This window comes from Ochotona princeps, unplaced genomic scaffold, assembly GCF_030435755.1.
Source record: "Ochotona princeps isolate mOchPri1 unplaced genomic scaffold, mOchPri1.hap1 HAP1_SCAFFOLD_148, whole genome shotgun sequence".
In the NCBI taxonomy this organism is placed as follows: Eukaryota; Metazoa; Chordata; class Mammalia; order Lagomorpha; family Ochotonidae; genus Ochotona; species Ochotona princeps.
Window position 1 is genome coordinate 1 of NW_026697404.1, and position 27,815 is coordinate 27,815.

Here is a 27,815-nt window from a genome sequence, read left to right on the forward strand (position 1 = left end):
AAAAAGATTTATTTTTATTGGAAAGTTGTATATGCACAAAGAAGGACAGACAGAGATCTTCCATCTGCTGGCTCACTCCCCAAATGGCCACAACGGCCAGAGCTGAGCTGATCCAAAGCCAGGGGCTTCTTCCAGGTCTCCCCCCACGTGGTGCAGGGTCCCAAGTCTTTGGGCCGTCCTCGACTGCTTTCCCAGGCCACAGGCAGGGAGCTGGATGAGAAGCGGAGCAGCCGGGACACGAACCGGCGTCCGTATGGGATCCCTGGGCTTTAAGGTAGAGGATTAGCAAGTTGAGCTATCACACTAGGCCCAATGAACCTTTTCTAAAAGTTTAAGTATAGTGAATTAAATGAGACGCTTTTTATCTTCCACTGTGAGACATTCTTCAGGTCACCAAGCCATGACGGTGAGGGTCGCTGTATCCCCTCCCTCTGGAATTCTCTGGGTGGAGGCTGGCTCATCTGTTCTGATGTGCAGGAGGTAGGAAGGAAAAAGAGAGAAAAGCTGGGAAGCTGCCCTACTCCCGGGAGGCTGCCTGAGACTGCCCACCGTGCAAGGAGGGCTGGGAAAGCATGTCCAGCTTGTAGCCTTGTGCCCCTCAAGCTGGGCAGCTGTGGTGTGGGGAGGAAGTAGAGGAAGCAGCAGTCAGCACGCCCAGGGTGGTGGACAGGACACCCAGGGTGCAGGGAGTACACAGTGATCACCGCATCGCCCCATGGCGAACACGCTCACCTACCTCCTACAGGGCCCCGGTGGGCAGGACAACCAGGACTGTGTAAGGCCGGCTCCCCTCCCGCCCATAATCCCGAGCCTGACTTGAGGGCTCCTGCCACTCAGAACAAAGACTACATTTCCCAAACCCCTTTGCAGCTCAGCACGGGCAGGTGGCGACAGAGCAGGGAGGGAAGTGTTAGAATCAGGTTTCCTCCCAACGCTGGCTGGAGTCCTCTCCCTGGCTGTCAGAGGTGGGTGTCCTGCTACGTGTGTGTCCTCGTCTGCTGTGGTGACCCCACGGTCACCAGCCCCTCCAGGGTCAGGGCTCCTACGGCCTTATCTGAACTTAACACATCTGGCACAACTCCAGCCCCGAGCCAGATCACAGTTTGGGGTACTGGGGTGAGAGGAGTAACACAGGAGTTTGGTTTTTGCAAAAGTGTTTAGAAAGCAGAGGAAGAGAGAGAGAGACCTTCTGTCTGCTGGTTCATCCCCAAATCACTCAGAGTGGCCAGAGCTGTGGGCCCTGGGGCCAGACAGGCCAGGCCGGCAGGCGACTCCTGTCCTATGACACAGGGTGGCAGGTGCCTGCTCCCAGGCAGTGTCACCCCACGGAGGAAGCAGCTGTGACTCTGAGAGCTGTCCTGGAGCAGGCAGGAGGACTTGACGAGGCGGCCACCGGCCTCTCTTGCTCGCTCAGTGTCACACCCCAGACAGCACAAGAAGAGATTTTCACTTTGCAGCAGGTCCCGGAAGCCCGAGGCTGGCTCTCTGCAGGGCCAGTCCCTCATGGAGGCCCTGAGGAAGTACACATCCCCTGCCCTGGTCTGGCCAGCTGCCAGCAGTGGCCAGGTCAGACTCATTCCCCAGGTGTCTGTCTCAGACCCCGCCTCTGAGGGGACCCCATGATCACCTGGGAGCACTGCATGCCAAAGGTCTCGACTTCCTTCTGTCTCAAGACATCTGTGTCCATATCAGGTCCCACCCACAGGTGCTGGGGGCACCCTGCACCTGCTGACTGGGGCAGGCCAGCTGTGCTCTGCCTGGACCACTGCAGGCAGGACCCAGAATAAACCAACTGTTGAGCGTGTGCAGGTTTAAACACTCAGCCCCCTCCCAGGCAAACCACCTGGCTCCTGGTATCCTGACCACAACACAGACTAGGCAATCCTGTACAGGGCTGAGGCACCCAGCATGGGCCAACACCCACCCCAGGGCCCAGGGTCACACACAGGGGGTACAAGTCCACTAGGAATCAGGGGTCACACACAGGGGACACACATCCACCAGGGCCCGGGGTCACACAGTGATCATGCTCACCTGCCTGGGGTCACACACAGACACACATCTGCCCCAGGGCCCGGGGTCACACACAGGGGGTACACGTCCACTAGGACTCAGGGGTCACACATGGGGGCACACGTCCACCAGGGCCCAGGGTCACACACAGGGGGTACACATCTACCCCAGGGCCCGGGGTCACACATAGGGGACACACGTCCACTAGGACTCAGGGGTCACACACAGAAGGCACACGTCCACTAGGACTCAGGGGTCACACACAGAAGGCACACGTCCACTAGGACTCAGGGGTCACACACAGAAGGCACACGTCCACTAGGACTCAGGGGTCACACACAGAAGGCACACGTCCACTAGGACTCAGGGGTCACACACAGGGGACACACATCTGCTGTGCTGGCTCCAGACTGTCTAGAAGCTTCCGCTGCATCCTCTCAGCCCAGCTTTGCTGATCCCAGCACGGGGGCGGGTGGGTATCTGCAGCTGGGAGGTCTGGTGTGCCCTCCATCTGGAGCTTCCTGGCGCCCCGTGCCAACAGGCAGGACACACTCAGCAGCAGTGGTTTTGTCCTGCCCCACGGGTGACCCAGGTCAGTCACGAGGCTGCTGCTGCTGTCGGGAAGAGCTGGCCTGTGCTGACTCGGCAGATGAGGAGCTGGGAGCCCCGGAGAGCCAGGCAGAACGCTAACTCAGCCCTGAAAGCCCACGGCCACCGGGTGCCTGCGGAGACAGGTGCAAATGCCCTGGGGTGTGCCCGCAGGCTGGGCTTCCCACAGTAACTGGGGGTTCTCTGGAGACAGTCTCAGCTCAGGGACCTTCAGCTGGCCCAGGGAGTGGGGGAATTCAGCTGGCAAGAGGGGGCTCCTCTTAGCACCTCCCAGGTCCCCAGTGACTGCCCTCTGCCCTGTTTCCACGGGAGCCCTGGCAGTGGGCCCCAGGCCCACGGCCTAGCCAGGGCCTCCTCAGCCCACCCTCACTGGGAGGGCCAGGGACAGGGCTTCAGGGCTGCCCTTGTCTGTGGCCAAGGACGCTTGCTGTGCTGTGCGTTCTGTTAAGGTTTGATTTCACATCTGCGTTCTCCTGCTGCTATGGCAGCTGCCACGCTCCTTTAAGGGTCCCCTGTGCAAGCTCAGAGCCCCCGCCAGTCCCAGTTGGAGGTAACTTGAGTTTCCCATCCTGCACCTGGGAAAGCGTTAGAGCATGGCCCACATCCTTGGGCCCGTCTGGGGGTCCTGGCAGAAGCTCCTGGCTTCAGATCCGCACAGCTCTGGCTAGGGAGTCAGCAGACCGCAGATCTCTCTCTGTAACTGTTGTTAAAATAAAAGTAACATTTCAAAAAATAACAGGGATCAGACTTCCACCTGCTGGTTCACCAAGACCAGGGCGAGGCTAAAGCCAGGAGCTTGTTGTGGGTCCCCACGTGGGTGCAGGGTCCCTGTGGGCTGTTCTTCACTGCGTTCCTCGGCCACAAGCAGGGAGCTGGACCAGAATCGGCACAGCCGGGGCTCAAGCCTGCGCTCGTAGGCATGCCAGCACTGCAGGTGGAGGCACTGCCTGCCATGCCACGGCACTGATCCTGACAGTGGGTAGAGGTCGGGTGCCAACGGAAGGGCTCGGCTCTTGGCACAGCTGTGCCCCCAGGCAGGCTGGCCGTTGACAGCCCCCTCCCCGGGGGATGCCTCTTGCTTTCAGTGGCTCCCGGGGCGGTGAGCCGAGTTTTCCGTTGCAGATCTCTGACCGGATGCGCTGAGCACACCAGAGCTCTGGCTGACTCGGATGCCTTGCAGGCACGTGGTCGGTGCACACCCAGCAACGCTGGGCAGCAGAATGCCTGAGGAAACGTGACCACACAGCGAGACGAAGCCTGACTCAGGGAGGACGGGCGGGAATGGCGAAATGGCGAGCCGCTGCGCCCCTGCCCTGTGGGACGGCCGGGGTCGGCGTGGGGCACGCCGAGCCGCCCCGGGGCCCGGCCAGCCTCTGCAGCGTGCGGTGCAAGGACCGGGTCGCGGCCGTCGGCACCCGCACGACCCGCACAGCGAGCCGCAACGTCGGGGTGCAGGGACCCCCGAGCAGGGCCGGCCTGCGCCGGCTCACGGCACGCCCCGACTCCCGGCGTGCCCCGACTCCCGGCGTGCCCCGACTCCCGGCGTGCCCCGCGCGCGGCGGGCCGGAAGCAGGCGTGGCGCCCCGAGAGTGCGCGGCGCGCTGGGCGGGACTTCCGGCCGGCCTCCCGGACATGAAGGTGAGGCCCGCGGCGGCCCTGCGGCTGTTGGCGGCTGTTCCGAGGGGGACGGGGAGAGAGAGACAGTGTGAGGGAGAGAGACTGTGTGTGAGAGAGTGTGTGTGTGAGAGTGTGTGAGAGAGTGTGTAAGAGAGTGTGTGTGTGAGAGTGTGTGTGTGTGGGAGAGAAAGGGAGACTGTGAGGGAGAGACTGTGTGAGCGAGAGTGTGTTACTGCTTGTCCGTGCCTGAGGGACAGCAAATATGAATGAATGAATGAATGAAAAGGGAGGGAGAGCAGGGCTGTGTGAAAGTGTCTGCGAGCTGTGTGGAGAGCCACGGTGCTGGGCGTGCGAGGCAGGGTGTGAGCAGAGATGTGCACACTGTGAGCAGTGAGGTGCACACTGTGTGAGCAGAGATGTGCACACTGTGTGTGAGCAGTAGTTGCACACTGTGTGAGCAGAGATGTGCACACTGTGAACAGTGAGGTGCACACTGTGTGTGAGCAGAGATGTGCACACTGTGTGAGCAGAGATGTGCACACTGTGTGTGAACAGTGAGGTGCACACTGTGTGTGAGCAGAGATGTGCACACTGTGTGTGAGCAGACGTGCACACTGTGTGAGCAGAGATGTGCACACTGTGTGTGAGCAGAGATGTGCACACTGTGTGTGAGCAGACGTGCACACTGTGTGAGCAGAGATGTGCACACTGTGAACAGTGAGGTGCACACTGTGTGTGAGCAGACGTGCACACTGTGTGTGAGCAGTAGTTGCACACTGAGCAGTGAGGTGTGCATAGTGTGTCTTGGTTGCCCAGTGCTTCTGGGTACCTGGAGCTAGCTGTGTGACCTCCCTAGGGGGACAGTGGGCACTGTGCCCATGGGGTCTGCCCCAGCTTCCCCTGGCAGCGCCACTGGACACCTGTTGGTGCCTGACAGCGGCATGCCACCCCTCAGCACCCCACGCCTGCTGACCTGGCGCTCCGTCCCTGAGCTGGCTCCCTGGGGACTAGTTCTGTGGCAGCTGCTGTATGCCCTTTCTGCGCTCCGGGCTCCCTGTTGCCCGTTGTGACAGGCTGGCCGGAAGAGAGGCACAAGGGGGCCCGAGGCCAAGTGTGCCAACCCTCTACCCCTCGGGGACTGCTGTGGGAGCTCCCACAGTCACAACTTTACACCGTACCCCAGGGTTTCCTTCCCACCTGAGGGAATCTGCAGGCCAGGGGTATGGGATTGGCAGCTGCCTCTCCAGGGTCACTTCTTGCCACTGCTCCCCACGTGTAGTCTGCAGGTATGTCAGGTGTCACAGCTGCCCACTGGTGAGGTGGCCGTGTCCCATATGGGCGCCGGTTCTAATCCCGGCAGCTGTACTGCCCATCCAGCTCCCCGCTTGTGGCCTGGGAAAGCAGTTGAGGACGGCCCAATGCATTGGGACCCTGCACCCGCGTGGGAGACCCGGAGGAGTCCCTGGCACCTAGCTTCAGATCGGCTCAGCTCTGGATGCTGTGGCCATTTGGGGAGTGAACCAGTGGATAGATCTTTCTGTAACTCTGACTTTAATCATTTTTATTACAAAGTCAGATATACAGAGAGGAGGAGAGACAGAGAGGAAGATCTTCCGTCCAATGGTTCCCTCCCTAAATGGCTGCAACTGCCTGAGCTGAGCCAATCCAAAGCCAGGAGCCAGGAGCTTTCTCCAGGTCTCCCACGAGGGTGCAGGATCCCAAGGGCTTTGGGCCATCCTTGACTGGCTTTCCCAGGCCACAGGCAGAGAGCTGGATGGGAAGTGGAGCTGCCGGGATTAGAACCGGCGCCCATATGGGATCCCAGCACTGCAGGTGGAGGGTTAGCCAGTTGAGCCAGCTCACTGGCCCTGTTGTGTTTTCGGTGTCCCTATTCCAGAACTGTCCATGATTCTGTTGCTTCACACTGAAGCCCTACTGTGACCCAAGGTTTCCTTGATTTGGGGGTGAAGTGGGGTCCCACAGTTTCCCATGAAGTCACTGGTGGTCAGAGCAGCCGTGGGCATTCATGGGAGGACTGTGAGGAGCCCTGTCGGGGTGCTCTGCCCCAGCCAGGGCTTCCTGCTGCTGGGCTCATGTCCTCTGCTCTCTCCACAGCCCCCTGAAGCCTGAGGCGGGACTTGGAAAAGCCCACCATGTGGCTGCCCCTGCAACTGCTCTGGCTTGCTCTGGCCTGCGCCTGTGTGCACGCTACCCTGTCCAAGTCAGATGCCAAGAAGGCAGCCCAGAAGACACTGAGTGAGAAGGTGGGGTGTCCGACTGCACCCCACCCACGCCCCTCTCCTTCCTGCCCGGCGCGGGGCCTCGAGTGAGCAGGCTCACCTCCCGTGACAGCGTCCCATTCTTCCCCCTCCTCCTTCCAGCACCTGCGCCCCAGCCCCGCTGCCGTCATGTTCTCAGCCGGGAGCTGTGCGGGTCACGCAGCCCGTGTGCTCTCCTGGAAGAGTCCCAGGGATCGCGCGTTCCAGGGTGGGTGCCCTGCACTCTCCAGCCCTCTGTCCCCATCCTGCCGGCCGTTCCCTCCTGTCCACACTGGGGCACCTGACCAGCGGTCAAGTCAGGAGCCACATCAAGGGGAGGCCAAGTAAACCTGGGAGTGTGGACAGAGCAGCCACGTCGCGGGGCTGGTGTCTGTGCCCTCCTGTCGGAGCTGGGGCACAGCAGTCTAGACCACCATGGTGGGCACCTGTGTCAGGGTGTTGGATGGAGTCCCATCTGTTCTTGTGATCCAAGGCCAGCCAGTGTGCTCAGGAAGGCAGCCAGGGATGACCCAGGTCCCTGAGTCTCCACTGCCCATGTGAGGCCCAGGTGGGAACCAGCAGGTGCAAGATCTTTTTCCATCTCTGTCTTTCAAATAAGTAAATGAACTTTAAAAAAAGAAAAAGGAAGGTCCGGGGTACCAAGGACCCGTGTGGAGGGCGCAGGCAGGCTCGTGTACCTGGGGCGTTGGCACCTGTGTAGCCATGGTGGCTTGGAGGGACCCATGGTGACGGCTGGCCGCGCGCTGCCCTCTGGCCGGTCTCTGGTCCCGGGCACCATCCCTGGCTGCAGGGCCAGGACTCGGGGCTGCCGTGGCCAAGGGCAACAGCAGCTCCCCCCGCCCCGTCTGCTCTGCTTCCAGACACACTTGTCCGAGAGGCCTGTCCAGGAGCGAGGGCTGGTGGTGACAGATCCCAGCGCCGAGGACGTGGTGCTGGAACATCGCAGCTACTGTGCGGCCCAGGCCCGGGAGAGACACTTTGCTGGGGAGGTCCTGGGCTATGTCACCCCGGTGAGCAGTACTGCCAGGGTGGGGGGGACATTGTGGCCATGGTTCCCAGCCATGTCCTGAGCAAGAGAGAGTGGACATGGGCCCGCGGCACGGCTGGGGCAGCCAGGGGCACCTGCTCACTTCCTGCCGCCTCCTGCCCCGGCCAGTGGAACAGCCATGGCTACGAAATCGCCAAGGTCTTCGGGAGCAAGTTTACGCAGATCTCACCAGTCTGGCTGCAGCTCAAGAGACGTGGCCGCGAGATGTTTGAGGTCACAGGCCTGCACGACGTGGACCAAGGTTTCTGCCCCTCTTTCCCATGTGTGTGCCCCAGGGCGTGTGTGAGAATGCCAGGTACAGGGGCCACAGCAAGGCATGGCTGCTGGGGTGAGCAGCGATGTAAGAGCCTCAGCAGGCCTTAGCTGCCTGCAGATGGCCCTGGCCCTGTCCTCGTGGCACGCGTGGCTGATTCCCCTCCCAGGCCACGTGAGTGTGGACAGATGCCCGCGTGGCTGTGAGTCCCCCCAGGCCACGTAAGTGTACAGGCTGTCCCCGTGGCCCGCGTGGCTGAGTCCCCCCCAGGCCACTTGAGTGTATACAGGCTGCCCACGTGGTGTGAGTCCCCCAGGCCACGTGAGTGTGTACAGGCTGCCCTCATGGCCCGCGTGGCTGTGAGTCCCCCCAGGCCATGTGAGTGTGTACAGGCCAGTGGAGGGCACAGGCTTGGGCTCTACTCTGACCCTTGGTGGGATCCACCTGGTGTGCAGGGGGCGGTGGACCAGCAGGGGCTGCAGACTTAATACCACTTCCTGTCCAGCGGAGCCCCTGAGGGCAACTTAGCCCCACATGTGGGGGGGGGTGAGATCAGGTTTGGAGATCAGAGACCAGGAGGGCAGTGAGAATTGTGGGCGACTGTGGCATGGGCAGGGCACACCAGGTCAAGGGTAAAGGCACCACTTGTACCAGCATCCTGTTGGGCCCCAGTTCGAGTCCTGGCTGCCCCGCTTCCCACTCAGGTCCTGGGGGGGGAGGGGTGCAGAGCTGGCCCTGACAGGGAAGCAGGTCCCAGGACCCAGCTCCTCCCCCGATTCCTGTTCTGTGCACCTGGGGCTGACGGGAGTGGTTGGGTCCCCTGGTGGGACACTGACCGGTGCTGGCCATCCCCTCATGTCTGCAGGGTGGATGCGAGCTGTGCGGAAGCCTGCCAAGAACCTGCGCATCGGTGAGTTTAGTGGGCTGATACTGGCCTCAGGCCCCTTTGCAGCCCACAGGCCAGCCAGACCAACACTCCTTCCCCAGCAGCCTAGCTGGCACTGTCCTTGCCCGATTCTTCCTTTCCGTACCCTGGACCAGTCCATGAAGGTGACACTGGTCCTTACCCACCTGTCCCCTTAGCTCCAGGCTGGTAGGCAAGGACAAGTGTCCCAGGCGGGGCAGGGGTGGAGGAGGAGGTGACAGGACTGAGCTGCACCCTGTGGGGTCCAGGCTGGGATGCTGGTAGGCACAGGGTGGCCCCGCAGCTGGGGGCAGCACCGCTGCTGTGTCAGAGGTGGAGCGCCCTGTGGACACGCAGCAGCTCCTGGTCACGCCCCCACGGAAGCGGGTGTGGGTGTTGGGCGCTCACTGTCCCTCGCTCCTCTTGGGACATATGACCACCTTAGGTGGCTTTCCCCACCCTGGGCTGCCCGTGAGATGCCCTTTTGGAGGCGTCCTGTCCGAGGGGCCACTGGGCGTTTCCGGACCCCGGCCGCCTATGTCATGCAGTGCCTCGGCTGCTGTTTGAAGACTGGACTTTGGACGACTTCCGCAGTGTCCTGGACAGTGAGGACGAGGTGGAGGAGCTCAGTAAGACTGTGGTCCAGGTGGCCAAGGTGAGCCGGGGCCAGGAGGCTCCGTGGGGGAGAGGGGGCTCCCTGTGGGAGAGCCAGGGCCAGGGGCCTCACAGGGGGCCAGGCTTCTCTCCCATGGTGTGAGAGTGAGTCATGGACTGTCCCTTATACCAAACCTCCTGGGATCCCCACACTGCTGGCCCCCGGGCCGCATCCGCCAGAGAGGTTTTGGTGCACTGCGTGAGTCACCATGCCACAGCTGTGTCCCCTCCCCTCATCTGGCCCTTGGGGACCCAGACTCCCTGTGCACTGCTCCTGTCTTTCAGGGTCAGCACTTTGATGGCTTTGTGGTGGAGGTGTGGAGCCAGCTGCTGAGCCAGAAGCACGAGTGAGTGGGGAGGACGCAGGGGACAGGGCCTGTGTGGGAGGATCTTCAGCATCCCGGCTAGGAGAGCCCTGGGGCCTGACACCGAGCCACGCCTGCAGGCCTCTCTTGGTGCTGAAGGGAGTGTGGAGGCTCAGGCGAGACATGGGTCAGCTCGCTGACCACCAGGAGCTGTCCTGGGGTGTGGATGCCAGCCAAGTGAGCCTCTCCCCGCATTGTGAACACTTTCAGCCCATAGAACACTGTGGACTTGCCACATGGGCTCCACCACAGTCCACTTCACAGCCACCCAGGCCCACAAGCTCTGCTGAAGTCCACTTCATGGCCATAGCCGCCCAGGCCCACGGGCTCTGCCATGGTCCAGTTCACAGCCGCCCAGGCCGCACAGGCTCCAGCCTCTGCCACAGTGCATGGCTGCATCAGCCCTGACCACCCGAAGCTGCCCTGGGCCAGGGCAACCAGGGCCAGCATCAGAGGGAACTCCACCCAACACAAACCACCCTTGGACCCTCTTCCCTAACAACCCTGGGGGACACACCCCACACAGTAGAGTCCCCATCTTCAGGATATGCCATCGTACCTGCTCTGCCCCAGTGGATGCCAGCAGGCCTGGAGGCCCTGCCCTGAGCAGCCAAGCCACCTCAGAGGTGGGGGTCCGCACGCCTGGACCCCGGGCTGCTGCAGCGAGGGGGAGAGGTGAGAGCAAAGGCCAGAGAAGGGTTGCTACCACCCCCATCAGCCCCCTCATCCTTGGCTCACAGGCCACCTCTTCGCCCTGCGCCCCGTCACCTCGAGGGTCTGTAGCCGTGTTCTCAGGGCCCAGTGTCCTTCCAGAACCGCGGGGCAAGCCTGGGCAGGCGTGCAGGCCCTCACCTTCCCGCCATGTCCACACACGCAGGTCAGAGCGTGTGTGCTCTTCTGCTGCCCAGGGGACAGGCCAGTGACCAGGAGCCGCAAGACCAACTACACAGGGGGGAGGGGTCAGCACCACTGATGTCTGTCTGTGCCCAAGTCTGTCTCCCCATCTCCCCATCTCCCCATGGCCATTCCCGCCCCCTCTGTCCCCCATGGCCATTCCCGCCCCCTTGTCCCCCATGGCCGTTCCCGCCCCCTTGTCCCCCATGGCCGTTCCCGCCCCCTTGTCCCCCATGGCCGTTCCCGCCCCCTCTGTCCCCCATGGCCGTTCCCGCCCCCTCAGTCCCCCATGGCCGTTCCCGCCCCCTCAGTCCCCCATGGCCGTTCCCGCCCCCTCAGTCCCCCCATGGCCGTTCCCGCCCCCTCAGTCCCCCATGGCCGTTCCCGCCCCCTTGTCCCCCATGGCCGTTCCCGCCCCCTTGTCCCCCATGGCCGTTCCCGCCCCCTCTGTCCCCCCATGGCCGTTCCCGCCCCCTCTGTCCCCCATGGCCGTTCCCGCCCCCTCAGTCCCCCATGGCCGTTCCCGCCCCCTCAGTCCCCCATGGCCGTTCCCGCCCCCTCTGTCCCCCCATGGCCGTTCCCGCCCCCCTCTGTCCCCCCATGGCCGTTCCCGCCCCCTCTGTCCCCCATGGCCGTTCCCGCCCCCTCTGTGCCCCATGGCCGTTCCCGCCCCCTCTGTCCCCCATGGCCCTTCCCGCCCCCTCTGTCCCCCCATGGCCGTTCCCGCCCCCTCTGTCCACCATGGCCATTCCCACCCCCTTGTCCCCCCATGCCCTTTCCTGTTTCTTCTGTCCCTCTCCACATGGCCATTCCCCCTCCCTCTTTCCCTCCCCCCCCCCCGTGGCCGTTCCCGCCCCCTCTCCCCCCCACCCATGGCTGTCCTGGTCCCTCTGCTGCACTATCTCAGTCATGTCCATCTGCTGGTATGTGGTCAGAAGTGTGAGGACAACCTTCCATCTTCTGGAGGCTCAAGGGCCTCCCTGGTCCCTGGTGGTCCAGGGTCTCACTCAGGGGTCCTGGCACTCAGCATCACTTGGACCCCACTGGGGAGACAGGAATGTGCCTGGCCTGTGTTCTTGGTGCTGCTGGGGGTGACAAGGCCTCAGGGACCCAGCCTCCCAGTGTGCCCTGACACAGCCTCCCCCACACCGTGGACATGTGACTGTGGCCTCGCCTCAGGTGGCATGGCTTCCAAGGGGTGATGGAGTCACCCAGACTTTGTTCCTGAACGTGTATGGGCTGTTTAAGCCGTGCTCTGAGATGACACGTGCCTGCAGGGGGCAGACTTGGCTCCCACCGTCTCTAAGGGGTACAGGGCAGGTTTGGGGGCGCTGTTACGTGTTCTTGGGTCCCGTGGAAAGTGAAGCTGGAGGTCTGTGCCTGGCCCAATGCTGGCTGCCCCCTCCACCTCCAGGGCCTCTAGCCACCACCACCTTCTCTGGTTTTCTCCATCCGGTGGTCCCTTCCTGCTTGGAATACTCCCAGGTGCTGCAGCCTGCCCTTGTCCCTGATCCTGCACCTGACATGGCCCTTGCAGTCACCTGTGGCGTGTCCCTGGTTGAGAGTGAGCAGACTGTCCTGGGGTCCTGAGGCATGATGTTGTGTGGGGCTCCATGCTTGAGCCCCTCTTCCCAAGGGGAGCCTCGCAGCCCCCACCCCACAGGGTCAGCGAGATACTCCTAGAGGGCCAGCTAGAAGCTCCCCGGGGGACACTGGTGCGGAGCCTCCTGCAGGGGCCGCCCAGGCTCTGTGGGGTGACCGCACGTCTCCGTCCCTTGCAGAGGCCTCATCCACATGCTGACCCACGTGGCCGAGGCGCTGCGCCAGGCCCGGCTGCTGTGCATCCTGGTCATCCCGCCTGCAGTCACTCCCGGGTAAGTGCTGTGCCCTCTGCCGTGTGCAGGCGCTGTCCACCCCGCCCCAGGGCAGGGCTGGGACGTTTTGCTGCTGGCCTCCCACTGCTTGCCTGTGAGCAGGTACAGCTGCGTCCACAGCAGATGAGGGACACAGTTCGAGAACAGGTCTGTTTCTCTTGGTCTGTGGGAGGCCTGTGGGCATTGCTGCCCCCTGCCCCTCCTACCGTGTCTGACCCCGTCCCAGGGCTTACCTCGGGGAGCACGGGCTCCCCGGAGGGTCCTGATTCTGGATGTGGGCAGCCTCCACAGGCCTCGCCTGCTGAGTCCGCTGCTTCTCTAAGGGATGGGGTGGCTAGAGGTAGCATGTGGGAGGATGTGGGGGCAGCTGGGAAGGGCTGTCTCTGGCCGTAGCCAGTGGGGTAGGTGTCTGGGGAGCCATCCCTGCCAGTCCACTGGAGCAGCCCGGACGAGGCTGACAAGAGCAGCCATTGCCAGCTGGATGGGGTGCGACGGACCGGCTCAGCCGGGAGCAATCAGTCCGACGGGAACAGGACCCCGGGAACGGTGGGCAAGGATTCGGCGAGTGGCAAACAGACACGACAACTCCAGGCAGTTGTATCTGAGTGCATTTTGCAAAAGTAAGGCATCAGCTTATATACAATAGATTATTGCAAAAGGACATTTTCCTTGTTTATTCATGTGGTTACATTTCTACAAATAATTATTCCAGGGAGATAAGCGGGTCTGTCGAAAAAAGATTGTTCTCTAACAGCCTGGTGACAGAATGCAGTTGCTATTTCTTGTGGACACAGTTTGGCACCAGCTGCAGTTTTAATCATTAAGCAGTTAGCTCTCATTGTGTTTTGTGCCTTACATTGGTTTTAATATTAACTTGTCTATTTTTCTTAGCTTTTCTTCCTGTATGGCTTTTTAAGCTATAGATTTCTACTATAATCTTCTTTTTAGGAATTCTCAAAAATAGTTCCAGGTAGGTTTATTAAAGCTAGTAACTTAATAGTTTTTATCTTACACTGTTTGCTGTCCTTGTCCAGTCTCCTGTCAGAAGGCTTCATAGAACTATAAAGGAACATTGAGCGTTTGCCACACATAAATAGCATTATTCCAGCCATAAAGATAAGAGTAAAGAGAGTATAGCCAGGAATGCCAAGACCACCAGAGATGCAGCCGAATCCAGGAGGCATCCTTCCTTGAAGCTTCCGCCTCGGCCTGGCGATTTCTCACGCAGGCTCCACTGGTGGTGGCGTGACAATGGGGGAACCATCTCAGTAACTAGGAGGAAGCTGCCCGGGTGTGGGATACCTGGGGAGGGCCAGCCCAGGCAGCTACCCCGCACTGCACCCAGAAAACATGCAGGTGAGGACGATGTAGGCAGAGCCCTGGGCAGTAGTCACAGCTGGTGAGCAGTCCACCCTGGGGCCCTGGGGGCTGGAGCAGGAGGTGTGACCAAAGGTAGGGTCAGCTGGGGCCAAGTGGGTGCTTAGCCCTGCTCACTACCGGGGCCCAGCAGACGTGGGGGTGCACCAGTTTCCCCCCAACACACATTGAGATATTCTCTTCAGAAATGAACACAGGACAGTAGGTTTTCCGCTGGAGGCCAGGCCAAGGGGACAGACCGCTTCTGTGTCATCCCATCCTGAGGACTGGAGAGTCCCTGCAGTGGCCCCATCAGGTGTAGACTGGGGGATGGTGCCAGAGCAGGGTGGGGCAGGCCTGGCACACCCCTCCTCAATGGCCACCTCACCAAGGGCTGCCCTCTGTGGAACATTGGGCCTGCCAGAGCCCTGGGCCTGGCCCAAGCTCTGTCTCTGAGAAGCAGAGCTGACCCCACTCAGTGCGGTCCTCGGGAGTAGCCAGTCTGGGGACTGGCACTGTGGGCTAGCCTCTGCTGCCCTCCCGGGCACGCCAGCAGGGAGCTGCATCGGAAGTGGGGCAGCCGGGCATTGGCCAGTGTCAGAAGAGGCAGTCGTGCCACGTCTGGGACATTGGAACCATGTGCAGTACCTGGGAGCCCCCGGAGAAGCCCACAGGGCCCTTCTCCAGGTCTGCCTGTGGGCACCTAACATCCTGGAGCCCTTCCTTCTTGGGTCAGCCTGTGTGAACTCCATGGCCAGGCCCTTCCTCCCCAGTTCTGCCTGTGTGAACTCCACACTGGGGCCCTTCCTCCTCGGGTCTGCCTGTGGGCACCCCACGCCCAGGCCCTTCCTCCTCGGGTCTGCCTGTGAGCACCCCACGCCTGGGCCCTTCCTCCTCGGGTCTGCCTGTGAGCACCCCACGCCCGGGCCCTTCCTCCTCGGGTCTGCCTGTGGGCACCCCATGCCCAGGCCCTTGCTCCTCAGGTCTGCCTGTGGGCACCCCACGCCCGGGCCCTTCCTCCTCGGGTCTGCCTGTGGACACCCCACGCCCAGGCCCTTGCTCCTCAGGTCTGCCTGTGGGCACCCCACGCCCGGGCCCTCCCTCCCTGGGATGGAACCCAGCATGAGCTTGCTCTTGCCCTGGGTCCGCAGCTGGATGCAGTCCAGTTCTGCCAGCTGCCCCTACCCTACCATGGCACCTAGCAGGGGCTTATTTATTTACTTACTTACTTATTTATTTATGATAATCTTTACATAGTTAATTAGGGCACAAAGGTTCAAGGGCTACAGGAAAGTGGGTAAGACTATTATTTCCACATTTTTTTTTCCTGTATCTGGAGTAAAGGGGGAGATAAAGGGAGAAGCCCCACCCAGTCTCCCACCCACCCCAGGTCCCCGATGTGGGGCATGCTTCAAGGGTCTTGCTCAAGTGGTTTTGATAGTTCAGCAGTTATGAATTGCTGCCAATCTCGCCATTCCAAGCACAATGAGGTTGCTGCAGAATCCACTGATTGACATAGTCCACCTTAGAGACTCCGTTTGCCCAGTTTTTCACTGCCAACATATGGCTGGGGTAGTTGATTAATTTGTTCTGTCCTCTGTTGTGGTACCAGGTATCCTCTGCAGGTTCCGATGGACTGCTATATCCTCCATGTGCACCTGGTTATGCTCTCAGTTGCTCCGTCTGAGCCTCTGAGGAGGCTCGGCTCTGGCACTTGCACTCCACGGCAGACAATGGAACCTGCACTTCTCTTCATGGTTGGGGTTCTGAGTCTGACAGTTCGATTGGGGAGATCCCCAATGAAACTTTGTTTGAGGTGATCCCAGACCAGATTCTTGTATGTACTTGCAAGTACAGGGTCCGGAATAGTCCATCGCCCCAATAAGCTGGTGGTTATAATTGCTAGGCTGGTTCTGTTTCCAGCCCTGACTTCCACTGGAACCAATGGGTGTTGGCAGTCCAGCCCAATTCTGCCCAGCACACACTCAGCCCCCACATAAGCCAGTGGGAGCTGCAGCCCAGTCAGAGTGACCCACAATAACCCCCACCAGACCTGCCCCCTGCCCTGGTTCCCATGCCTGCCATTATGTGCAGCAGACTAGTCCAGCCTGTCCCATATCCCATTGGGCTCTCATACATGTCAGTGGGCATTGAAGCCTAGTTCAACCTGACCAGCTCCACTATCCGGCCCACACACATGCTGTTGGTTGCCTTTCTGTCTAGCCACCCCAGCCCCTGTCCTGGTTTTTGTGCTCTCCAGTAGGAGTGGTAACCCAAAAGGGAGGAGCCCACTATTTCCCTTCCAGGCCACTCCCACTCCCAGACTCTGCACTCTCCTGGTGGTTCTGGAGTTCAGCTTGACAGATTCAGCCTCCAGTGCCAGCCTCTGCCAGCTGATGCTGTGACTAAGCCCTACCAACCCTCACCCACTCTAATTTTTGCTTGCACCAGGAGGAACAGTCAAACCAACCTGGCCTTTCCCTGATCTAGCTCATATGAGGCCCACAGATGTTGTAGCCCTGCCTGGCCTGGTCTGCCCCATCCCAATTCATGCTCTCCAGTGGAAGTGGTTGTCTAGCAGCGGAGCCCACATTTCCCCTGCCAGCCTTGCCCCCTCCTTCCCTGGTTCTCATGTGTGCTGTTTGGGCACTGCAGACACATCTGGTATGGGTCACCTCACCTTGGTATTTTGTAATGTGCACTGGTTTGTGTCACGTCCAAACCTGGCCTGACCCATACTGTTCTAGTGCTCGGATTCTCCAGCAGGTGATGTGAACTGGTTCAGCCTGGTCTGCCCCTGACCCATGCCAAATGTATGCCAGTGGGTGCCATTCTCTGGCCTGGTCTGGGCTGTTCCTTATTGTGCTTCTTGCGCTTACCTGCAGGGACTGTGTCGTGCCAGAGGAGTTGCCTAGGCCCCTCCATCAGTACCTCTCCCAATGCCAGATTTTGTGCGCATCGGTGGGTCCGTGAGCCAGCCCTACTCAGTTCACCTCCTGTCCTGGCAGGAACAGTGGCCTTTCCTGACTGGCCTTCAGCCCAATCTGATTCTTACTGTTGAATGTTTCAGCCCAGCCACGGCTTGTCCATACCCAAACACAGCTCACCCATGGCTCAGTAGGGGCAGAGACCCAGCCTAGTCCATCCCACATCTATCCTGGTCCCCCAGAGCACCAGACGGTGCTGGAGTCTAGCCTGGCTTGGTGCATCCAGTCCCAGTCCACACTTGTGCCAAGGGACACTCCAGCCATCTCCAGACCAGGACGCAGCCCCCACTCCAGCCCCCACATTCCTCAGTGGGAACCCCAGTCCAGCTAGGGTGTCCTCTTAGCTCCCCAACCAGGCCTGTTCCCAGCCATAGATCATGCACATGCCAGTGGTTGCTGTGATCCAGCTTGGCATAGCCCCTCACCTGTCTTGGCCTTTGCCTTCGATGCTGTGGCCTGGCATCCCTGGTTCATGCAAACCAGTCAGTGTAAGAGCCTAGATTGGCATGACCTGTGCTCCAGCCTGATTTCTATTTTTGCTTGTAGGCTAAGGTTTGCTCAGTCCTGCCCGGTCCACCCCATCCCATTACCCACCCACATATTAGTCAGCCACTGGAGCTACTTTGCCCAGCTTGTTGGACCCCCACGCCTGGACCAAGTGTTCACCAACGGGAGCTATGACCTGCCAGGGAAGTTTCCCAAGTTCCTTCACTTGACTCACTCCCAGATCCAGTTCTCATACATGCCAGTGGGTTTTAGGCCAGTGCCTGGCATAGTCTGGCCTTCCATTTGGCCTTGTATGAGCTGGTGAACGTTGCAGCCTGGCCCACCCCACACCCTATTCAGGATGCACATTCGGGTGCTGCTGTCTTGACCAGTCCAGACTGTTATTGGTTCCTTCACCTGTGAGTGATGGCAGGTTCCTTGGTCACACCTAGCTTAGTCCATCACCACCTCAACTCTTGAGCTAACCAGCGGGGCTAGTATTTCCACAGGGTTTGGCTCACACATCCCACAGAATCTACCCCCGGATATGGTTCTCTCGTGTGCTAGTTAATGTCATGGCCCAGCCTGTTGTGACCCATCTCCTGATCCATCATTCTGTCAGGTACTAGGATATGGTCCTGCTAGACAAGCCCCCAACCTTAGCTTTTGCATGGAGTGGTGTATGGTGGTAAGCATTGTTCAGTGATAAGGAGTTCTACATAGGACTCAAAGGAGGCCAGTATATCAGTATGACCCATAAAGATCATCTGGTTCCTCTCCTGCAACCTGCCAGGTCTCAGTACCCTTGCTTAGCTTCAAAGGAGAAGTTTCTCTGTCATTGGGGGGTCTTCAGGATTGATTCGCACAGTGGGCTCAACATGGAGCTACCTAAGCAGCAATTCATAGCCCCAAAACCCCAGAGTTTGCCACAGGGCGGCCAGCAGGTGCTGGTGCACTGGCTGCCCGGGGACAGCTCACCGTATGTTCATGGAGACGGACCCGGCCTGGGACCTGCCAGCGGCCTGTTTTACCCCCCAGACCCCAAGGTCACCCCCTCCCGATCCCATCTACTGCACAATGTTGGCGGTGGGTGGGGCCCAGGCCCACCCCAGCAGGGATTTCTATCAGCCACACAGGGCCAGGTCCCATTCTCACAGGTTCCTGGGGCCCATTTCCCGTGGCCTTCCTCTCCCCTCTGCTGGGATCTCCCCTGTGACAGCATCTCTGATCCTTCCCCATGTTCTCCAGGGCCCCCCGACCCAGGCGCCACCAAAGTGACGTCACTCAAGACCATGCGCTGGAAGGGGTAGTCGAGAACTTGGTGGCCACACACAGTGCTGGGCGCTAGAGCCAGCCCTGGCCAAGCCTACAGGGCATCAGTGGGGAGGGTCCGGCCTAGCTGGAGTTGGGTTCTTACCTGGAGTCTCTCGACGTCAGGCATTGGGCAGTCTGAGTCAGCCCAGGCGGTGGCAGTGTTTGGCCTGGCCCTGCTGGCCTGTCCGTCTGCAGCCCCCTGCAGGTCCCAGCCTGGGGGCGGGAAGGGGAGTTGTTCCAGGGCCACATCCTTGACCAAGTGGAAGTGTCATGGCACTGCAGCTTTGTCCTCCACTAGAGGGACCTGCTGTCCCAGGGGAGGTGCCTGGGCAGGGCTTGTGCTGCTGCCTGCACGGGCCCCAAAGTGAGGAGACAGCGAGGGATGGGACCCTGGGGCGGGTGGGAGGACAGTGAGAAGCACCAATTGGGTCCAGGGCCACCTCCTGCGGTGTAAGAACCCCTGGCCTTCTGCCAGACCAGAGTAAGGCAGAATTGCCACCCCATCCCAGGCTGCTGGTCAGACGCAGGACCCTGATCTGTGGGGACCACCTCCAGTCTACCCCAGGTTAGACACAGGACCCTGATCTGTGGGACCACCGCCAGTCCACCCCAGTCCACTGATCAACACAGGACCCTGACAGAGGACACCTCCAGTCCACCCCAGGCCATTGTCACATCTACTTGTGTCTGATCAAATCCTTTGGCTTTGAGGTGGAAGTTCAAGTCCCACCCCTCTCCTGGTGCAGGTATCTGTCCTCACACTCGGTGCTGGCCCTGCTGTAGGAAAGATACCTGGAGGCTCTGATGGGCGACACCAGGACATTGGACTAGACGCAGCCACTGGGTTTGCATTCCTGAGACAGAGAGAGGAGCCAGGACTGAGCCTGGGGTCTCCAGGGTTCAGCTGTGCCGGGACTGAGGGGCATGGCACAGGGAGTCCTCCGTGGGGATCAGGCTGGGCTCTGGGAAAGAGGTGCTGGGGCTGGCCAGGTGCCTGGGACTCCTGGCCCCGATGGTGTCATGTGTGCCCCCTCCCTGCCACTCTCCCTCCTCCCCAGCAGTTCTGAGCCCATAGGAGGGCTGTCCCAGGAGACGCAGCCTGGTGCATCTGAATCCAGGGATAGGAGGAGCCGGGATTGCCTGTGCCTGCCTGCCATGTCACAGAAGGAAAACCCACACAGCCCTTTCCCGTCCCTGGAAGCCTGCGGTGCTTTGTCCCGCCTGACTCATACTACCTTCCCAACACTCCTCTGGGCAGGCCCTGAGTGGACTTGGGCACCAGGACACGGGCCCACAGTACGCTTTGGGCAGCCCTCATGTGGCTCACATCTGGTCTGGGCCTGGAACCTTCTGTATGGTCCCAGCATGAGCCACGGTCATCCACCCGTGTGCCTCTGCACCCATCCAGGACGCCCAGCGCTGTCCCCTCTTCTCTGCCATGCTTCTCCCCATGTGGCTGTGGTCTGAATGTATACCCAGGGCACTTATTGGTGTTCAGACCCCGTGTGACGTGTGGGGAGTGGGCTCAGCACCCCTGTGGTTCTTTTTTTTTTTAAAGATTTATTTTTATTACAAAGTCAGATATACAGAGAGGAGGAGAGACAGGAAGATCTTCCATCCGAGGATTCACTCCCCAAGTGAGCCGCAACGGGCTGATGCGCGCCGATCCGAAGCCGGGAACCAGGAACCTCCTCCAGGTCTCCCACGCGGGTGCAGGGTCCCAAAGCATTGGGCCGTCCTCGACTGCTTTCCCAGGCCACAAGCAGGGAGCTGGATGGGAAGTGGAGCTGCCGGGATTAGAACCGGCACCCATCTGGGATCCCGGGGCGTTCAAGGCGAGGACTTTAGCCGCTAGGCCACGCCGCCGGGCCCATGCACCCCTGTGGTTCTGACCCAGCGTGAGGAGTGGGGAGCGGGCTTGGCACCCCTGTGGTCCTGACCCAACGTGACGTGTGAGGCGATGTGAGGAGTAGGATCTGTGCCCCTGTAATGGCTCAGTGGTGATCGAGCCACCTGCATCATTGGCCCCCTTTTACTGGAGCATCTGTGGACGCTCACGGGGAAGCAGTGCACGGCCCATGAACAGGTCCCACAGCCTCGGGGAACCCAAACTCATTTGTGCTGTGACAGCCCTTTGGGGTGCAGGGTGAGCCCCTGCGAGATCTCTGTCACTCTTCCACTCAAACTAATGAAGCCTTTGAGGACTTCATTAGTTTGGGCTCTGAGGGTGTTGGGAATCCAGAGAGAAGGCTGCACCTGCCAGCAAGCTAAGCAGGTGAGGCACAAGGCACACCAGAAGGGGGACAGGGAGCCAGCCACAGCACAGAGAACAGGGCTGCTGTGCCCCACGTCACTCCTCACCCCCAGCCCTAGCCCCAGCCCCAGGACTTTCTCCAATACTGCCCCACAGGCTGCCCAGGGAACCTTCCACAGCGGTGGGGCTCTGAGGGTGTTGGCTGCCACTGCTACGTCAGCACGCGAGATGAGCCCATTTCAGGGGTCTGTTCACATCCTGCCTGCGCTTCCCGCTGACATGTGCCACGGGAGGCAGCAGGTGATGTGCCGGTACTCGGGTCCCTGCCACCCACTGGGAGACCCGGGTGGAGTGCAGGCTCCTGCCTGGGGCCCAGCCCAGGCCTGGCCGCTGGAGTCTGTCTGACCCTTGGAGTCCTTGTTCACACTGGAAGCGACCAGCTGCTGGGGCCCTCACAAGTGTGGCTGTCGCTGTGGCTGTCCCCAGCTGCACACTCTGGGCCGTCAGCTGTAGCTGTATCTGTCCCGTGTCCCTGCGGTGCTCACCACAAATTCAGCTCCTGGGGCCGGTCCCCTCTGGTAGAGTGTGAGCCCCAGGAGGGACACGTCTGAGGTCCCGGCCCGTGGGCAGTGGGAGTCCGTCTGGTACACCAAATTCTGGCTTCGAGGCCACCAGAGTATGTGAGTTCTAGGGGCTGCTGTGGGCCATCCTGGTGCCCCTGAGCTATGGGCAGAGCACGTGGGCCATCCTGGGCCCTCCGAGCACAGGGACAGTGTCCTTGTCCATCAGGGCACGTGCCAGCAGAGCCCACACATGAGTGCTTTGGGTTCATGCTGGAACTGGACAATCTCATGGCATATGGCACCCCTCATAGCCATGTTCTCCTCTGCCTGGGCTCGGCCAGCTCCTGGACACCTGCTCGGGCCTTAGGATTGTCACCACGAGCAAGCTGCAGGCCACCCTGTCTGGGGAAAGAGGGGTGCGCAGGCTGCTGGCTGTGACCGAGGCCCCACTGGCCGCCCTGTGTGCAGGTTGCTGGCTGTGACTGAGGCCCCACTCACCACCCTGTGTGCGGGCTGCTGTCTGTGACCAAGGCCCCACTGGCTGCCCTGTGTGCCGGCTGCTGGCTGTGACCAAGGCCTGCTGGCTGTGGGACTAAAGGCTGCCCTTGTCTGCAGGACTGACCGGCTGGGCACATTCACACACAAGGAGTTTGAGCAGCTGGCCCCTGTGATGGATGGCTTCAGTCTCATGACCTATGACTTCTCTGCCTCATCACAGCAGTGAGTGTGACCTGGGCTCTCAAAGACCACCTGCTGGCTGTGGGCCCTGCTGGACACCCCGTCAGACGCCCCTCCTGGCTGTGGGCCCTGCCGGACACCCCGTCAGACGCCCCTCCTGGCTGTGGGCCCTGCCGGACACCCATTAGACGCCCCTCCTGCCTGTGGGCTCTGCCGGACACCCCTGTTAGACGCCCCTCCTGCCTGTGGGCTCTGCCGGACACCCCTCCTGGCTGTGGGCCCTGCCGGACACCCCTGTCAGATGCCCCTCCTGGCTGTGGGCTCTGCCGGACACCCCTGTCAGATGCCCCTCCTGGCTGTGGGCTCTGCCAGATACCCCTGCTGGGCAGAGCCCTGGGGAAACCAACCTAAGGGGCGAAGTCTGATTTGCCACGGGTCTGCTGGCCCTCCTTCCCTCTGGGATCCCCAGGCCTGGGACCCTGGCCTGCACTCGGGGTGGACTGTGCAGTGAGCACCCTCCCTGTGGGTGGGGACTGTGAAGGGAGCTTGGCCACTTTGCCCACAGCCTCGTTTTCTGTTTTTTCCTGACCCCGGGGATGGGAGCCTGGCCGTACCCAGAGGGAGATGAGTTGTCCACAGTGAGGCCTCTGGGCCTGGGGTGAACCGCAGGGCTCCCACCCGTTGACCTCTGCCCTCGCTGCTCCTGCAGCCCTGGCCCCAATGCCCCACTGTCCTGGGTTCGAGCTTGTGTGCAAGTCTTGGACCCCCAGTCAAAATGGCGGAGCAAGATCCTGCTGGGGCTCAACTTCTACGGCATGGACTACGCAGCCGCCAAGGATGCCCGGGAGCCCGTCGTGGGGGCCAGGTGAGCCCAGGGACCCTCAGCATGGGGCCCAGGAGCCCGTCTTGGGAGTGGGGCTTGAGAAGCGCAGGTACCCCGATTCCCCTGGACTGGGAACCACAGGTTCAGAGACGTAGGCCTAGAGTGCCGAGGTGGTGAGTAGTGTGCCATGATCAGGCGAGGGGTGTGTTGTGTGCCAGATGAGGGGTGTGCCATGGCCAGGCGAGGAGGGTGCCGCGTGCCAGGAGAGGGGTGCACCATGGGACTGTCCCCACCTCCGCCCACTGGGAAAGCTGGACTGGACTCCTGTCCTCCACCATCCCCATGGGCTCGGCGTCACCTCTGACCCACAGCCCTTGGTATTTTTGTTCCTCTGTAGGTTTTTGTTTTTAAGGTTTTTTAATTTAACTTTTTGAACTTTAGAGTTACAGAGGGAGTGGAAGGGAGAGAGATCTTCCATCTGCTGGCTCACACCCCACATGGCCACAGCAGCTGGGGCTGGCCTATCCGAAGCCAGGAGTTTCATCCGGGTCTGCGTGTGGGTGCAGGGACCCACAGCGTTGAGACATCCTCCATTGTGTCCCAAGCACATTAGAAGGGGGCTGCTTGGGAAGTGGAGCAGCTGGGACTCAAACCAGCACCACATGGGGTTCCGTCATTTCATGCAGCATCCACACCCCAGGCTGGCCCCTCTGGTGTTTGCTCTGTTCCTCCTGTTTGTGTCTTTGTTTGGGGTCCTGTCGGGCTGTGGGCCTGGCCCCCTGGGACTGGCCGGGCTGAGTGCTGGGTGTCTGCCCTGGGACAGGCAGGTTCCGCCTCTGGGGAGCAGTCTGCACCCCGTTTTCCTGGAGAGCCGGACCTGGAGATTACTCACTGAGCTGAGGGGTCTCCCTAGCCTGCACTTATCCCAGCAGTGAGCTGAGGGATCCTCCAGGGGATGACCCTGGGCACCCGTGGGGCAGCTCAGGCCTGGACCCAGACCAGCTGCTGACCCGAGGGGAGGGCCCTGGGCACTGGTGGGGCAGAGGGGCTCAGGCCTGGACCCAGACCAACTGCTGACCCGAGGGGAGGGCCCTGGGCACCCGTGGGGCAGCTCAGGCCTGGACCCAGACCAACTGCTGACCCCAGGGGAGGGCCCTGGGCACCAGTGGGGCAGAGGGGCTCAGGCCTGGACCCAGACCACAGACAGGAGCAGGTGGGTGGATGGAGCCTCACCTCACTTTGTGGCCAGTCGCTGCCGCCCTGCCTGCTGTTGTAGCAGACGCCAGCTCAGCAGGGCAGCCTCCCAGAGGCAGGAAGTGCTGACAGGGCGAAGGTGTGCCTGCCCTGGTCCCGGCCAGCTGCTTCAGAGGACATGGTATGGGAGGGCTGGTAGCAGGTGCCCACAGCCACCAGTCTGCTCGGTGGTCCTGGCTTGCAGCAGCCAGCAGCAGTTCCTCCCATCTGAGGCCAAGGAGGAGCCCTGCCCTCCCAGGGCCCTGCACTCACCCCCAGGCCGGGCCGGGGGATCCCGAGGGCTCTAGACATGCTCAGAGCCCTGCCCTGGCCAGGGGGGTCTCCACTGACCCACCGTCCCCCAACACGGGTGAACTCAGGTGGAGCTCTGCTTTTTTTTCCCCCCATTTATCTACTTGAAAAGTAGTTAACACAGAAGGAGACCTTCATCCATCGGCTCACTCCCCAGATGGCCGCACTGCTGGGAGCTGAACCGTGTTGAGGGCAGGAGCCAGAGCTCCATCTGGGTCTACTGTGGGTGCAGGGACCTGAACACCGGGCCGCCAGCCGGGACCCTGGCCACTGCACCACTCATCCGTCCTCTCCTCCCTCTGTTGGCATAGACAGGCTTTTCTCAGAATTCTCTCATGTGTCCAGACCTGCCCCCTAAGGTCGCATGATCATCTGTCAGGGCCTTGGCTGTCCCCTGGCGTCAGCTCCATCCTCCTGCCTGAAGGTGGGCGAGGGCCCTCAGGCTGTGGAGAACAGGGGTGCCTGTCCACAGCGGCCCTGTGATGGCAGCTCGGAGCAGTGTCCACTCACTGTGGTCTGGCCACTCCTCTCCAAGTGGTTCATTTCTACCCTGGGTCCTCTGGAAAGCAGCCTCTTCTGAGGCTGGACACGCTGTGACCCCATGAGTCCCTTGGCCCCGTGAGGGGAGTTTAGTGAGTGGGTGATTTGCCACCATAAAGGTAGCTCAGGGGCCTTGTGCTGTGGTGGAGGGGGTCAGGCTGCCCACCTGCGGGGCCAGCATCCCACATGGGTGCCAGTTCAGTCCCGGTGCCTCCACTTCCCATCCAGGTCCCTGCACCTGCATGGGAGACCTGGATAGAGCTCCAGACTCTGACTTTGTCATTCAAAGACAGACAGTCCAGGGAAGCCCAGTCTGAGCTTAGGAGGGAGGTCGAGGCTGGGCCAGGGGTCTCCAGCATCTGCACTAAGTGCTGTGTGGGGCTGGGATTTAGGACCCCTGCCCAGGAGCAGCCCCAGCCCCGCTCCTGGGGCTGGCCCTCACCTGGCCTGCTGCCCGACAGGAAGAGGGGTCCCTCGCAGCAGGCCTGGGGGCCCATCGGCTGCCGTCCGTTAGCCTTGGGCACGGTCCCAGCACAGGCAGCCATGCCATCTGCTCAGCATACCCAGAGCCAAGGTCCTGCAGTTCAGAAGGCCAGTTGCCATGTGGTGTTGAGGGCCAGCCATCTGTGCCTGCCCTGAAAGGGGGATCTGTGATGCGGTGTCCACTGGTGGTGCCCACGGCCATGGGCTCCTTGGGTCGTAGCTTCATCACTCCTTGGCAGCCACGGAGCACCCCAGAGCACCCCGGAAGGTGCGTCTCACTCCTGACCCTGTGCTCTCCCCTGCCAGCGTTTAGTCCATCGCAGGTGGATCTAGGTACCGATGTGTAGCACCCTGTGGCTGCCCACTGCCCGGGTGTCCCTCCCATGTAGGCTTCGGCAGGACCTGCCCCAAAGGCTGCCAGGAGCCCAGGGCCCTAGCCCTCTGGGGGAGGCTCCTGGCTTGGCCTCCCAGCCTCCCACTGCACAGATGCCCGGGCTGTGGCCAGGGAGGCCGGGGGAGTGGTCATCATGCTGTAGAGGTTGTATCTACAGCTGCCAGGACAGGGAGGCTGGGGAGGTGGCCAGGGAGGCCAGGGGAGTGGCCGTCCCACTGTAGAGGTTGTGCTTGCAGCTGCCAGGGCAGGTGTAGGCCATGTTTGGGCAGCACTTGAGCCTGTTTCACAGCACATTCAGTGTGCCCAGCCACGGCCCCTGCACACTGCCCACCCCAGTTCCACCTCCCAGGACCGCTTTCTGCATGCACCTTCTCTCTCGACCAGGGACAAAAATTGAGGAGCGAGCAGCTTGTAACGTGAGTTCTGCTCCCTGCAAAGCCGTTCTGCACTGTCCAGCTGCGGTCCCTGGCTTCGTCCCCCGTCCACCCACACATACACCATGGTGTGCTGGTTCCTATCCCTTCTCTCTGCTGGAGTGTCCTTCTGACCCCACCTTCAGAGGCCATGGTTCCACCTCTGCCCCAAGCCTTGCCGGCACCTTCAGAGCAGACACAGCTACCTTCCTGTCTGCTGCTGCACAGCCAGCTTCATCCTGGGACCGCCCAGCAGACGAGAAACAGGCCCCGTGCCCGAGAAGCTGACCCACTCAGCCCTGGGAGGAAGGCTGGGCCCTCGGCCCTGGCACCGCACGCTGCGCCTTTCCTCCATTGGAGACGCAGAGATGGAAGGGAGGAAATTTGCTATCGCTGGCTCACTCCCCAAATGGCCACAGCGGCCAGAGCTGGGCTAATGTGGACCAGGAGCCAGGAGCTGCTTCAAGGTATCCCACGCGGGTGCAGAGTCCCAAGCGCTTGGGCCAGTCTGCGCTGCTTTCCCAGGCCACAAGCAGGGTGGGAAGCAGCCAGGACTGGAGCTGACACCCTGTGGGATCCTGTGCCTTGGTGCTGACCCCAGGCATGGCCGTCATCCCTGCCTGTCCCACACCTTTCCTCCCCTCCTAGTTAGCCTGGCCTGAGTGGTCCGAGCCGACAGGCACATGGGTCCAGTCTGCTGTCAACGAGCCCTGCTCTGAAGCCTGTTGGAGCGGACGAGGCCGAGGCCCCGGCGGGGAGCGTGACATCGCCCTAACCCACTCCCCGCCCCGTGTCCTCTGAGCTGGGCGGGCTCAGCTACCACTCTGGGTCAGCTTTCCCCCTGGCTCTGGGGATTCAGGCTGGCCAATGCGCTGAGGCTGTCAGGGCAGGACAGACGCCTGGCCCCCTGCCCTCCCGGGGTGTCCCAGTCCAGGCCCCTCAGCAGGCCTAGTCAAGGGGGATGCCCCCGTGGGGCCTGCTCGTGGTGGGGGAAGGGTTGGGCGCCTGTCTTCCATGAGCATGTGTCCTTCATTCCTGCCTCTCTCCCTGCGGGGGTGACCGCCCAAGCCCAGGAGCCCCAGGCTCATCTTCCTCACACTGTTCCCAGGGGCCCTGCCCGGTGGGGCGGGCACCAGAGCTCACACAGGTGTGCGATTTAGCGCCCGTGGGGAAACCCTGCTCCCTGCAGCAGCCCCTCGCCCCCAGCTGCACTGACCCCGCAGTCGGCCTGCTTCCTGGGTTGGCCTCCTGTCCTGAGCTGTAGCGGGGATTTTGTTGGATGCTTGGTTGTTGCTTTGTCAACTAGTCCTCCATCGACAGGCAGGGGCAGGGGGGTCCTCTGCCAGCAACTTCTTCTTACCTCTCCCACTACCCCCTCGCCGCTCCCCAGGCTCTCACTGGGCCCTACAAGGACAGGTCCAGGCCCTGGCCTTAGCTGACATAGTTGGGAGTAGGGTTGCCACCAGGCC

At 61.3% G+C, this 27,815-nt stretch overlaps 3 protein-coding genes across 4 annotated transcripts in view; 2 read left to right on the plus strand and 1 right to left on the minus strand.

The window, feature by feature from the left end:
* Positions 1-941: 941 nt before the first annotated feature.
* Positions 942-27,815, plus strand: part of LOC131478936 (chitinase domain-containing protein 1) — a 28,362-nt gene continuing 1,488 nt past the window's right edge. The window contains exons 1-10 of one of the 2 annotated variants that reach the window (XM_058659559.1): positions 942-965; positions 6,355-6,503; positions 7,379-7,528; positions 7,675-7,807; positions 8,685-8,729; positions 9,272-9,378; positions 9,663-9,724; positions 12,418-12,510; positions 22,086-22,190; positions 22,858-23,013. In XM_058659559.1, the coding sequence (XP_058515542.1) occupies positions 6,393-6,503; positions 7,379-7,528; positions 7,675-7,807; positions 8,685-8,729; positions 9,272-9,378; positions 9,663-9,724; positions 12,418-12,510; positions 22,086-22,190; positions 22,858-23,013 (962 nt within the window). In that variant the 5' untranslated portion in view covers positions 942-965; positions 6,355-6,392. Of the gene's footprint in view, positions 966-4,150; positions 4,261-6,354; positions 6,504-7,378; positions 7,529-7,674; positions 7,808-8,684; positions 8,730-9,271; positions 9,379-9,662; positions 9,725-12,417; positions 12,511-22,085; positions 22,191-22,857; positions 23,014-27,815 lie in introns of those variants that run through there. The other variant, XM_058659558.1, reaches the window with a different exon arrangement.
* LOC131478937 (DNA-directed RNA polymerases I, II, and III subunit RPABC5-like) overlaps positions 2,685-27,815 on the plus strand; it is a 38,421-nt gene continuing 13,290 nt past the window's right edge. The window contains exon 1 of the mRNA XM_058659568.1: positions 2,685-2,689. The gene's annotated coding sequence lies outside the window, so the exon portion shown is untranslated. The remainder of the gene's footprint in view (positions 2,690-27,815) is intronic.
* The window catches only part of LOC131477904 (tetraspanin-4), a 33,435-nt gene continuing 12,498 nt past the window's right edge, over positions 6,879-27,815 (minus strand). Inside the window, exon 8 of the mRNA XM_058659561.1 lies at positions 6,879-6,894. The gene's annotated coding sequence lies outside the window, so the exon portion shown is untranslated. The remainder of the gene's footprint in view (positions 6,895-27,815) is intronic.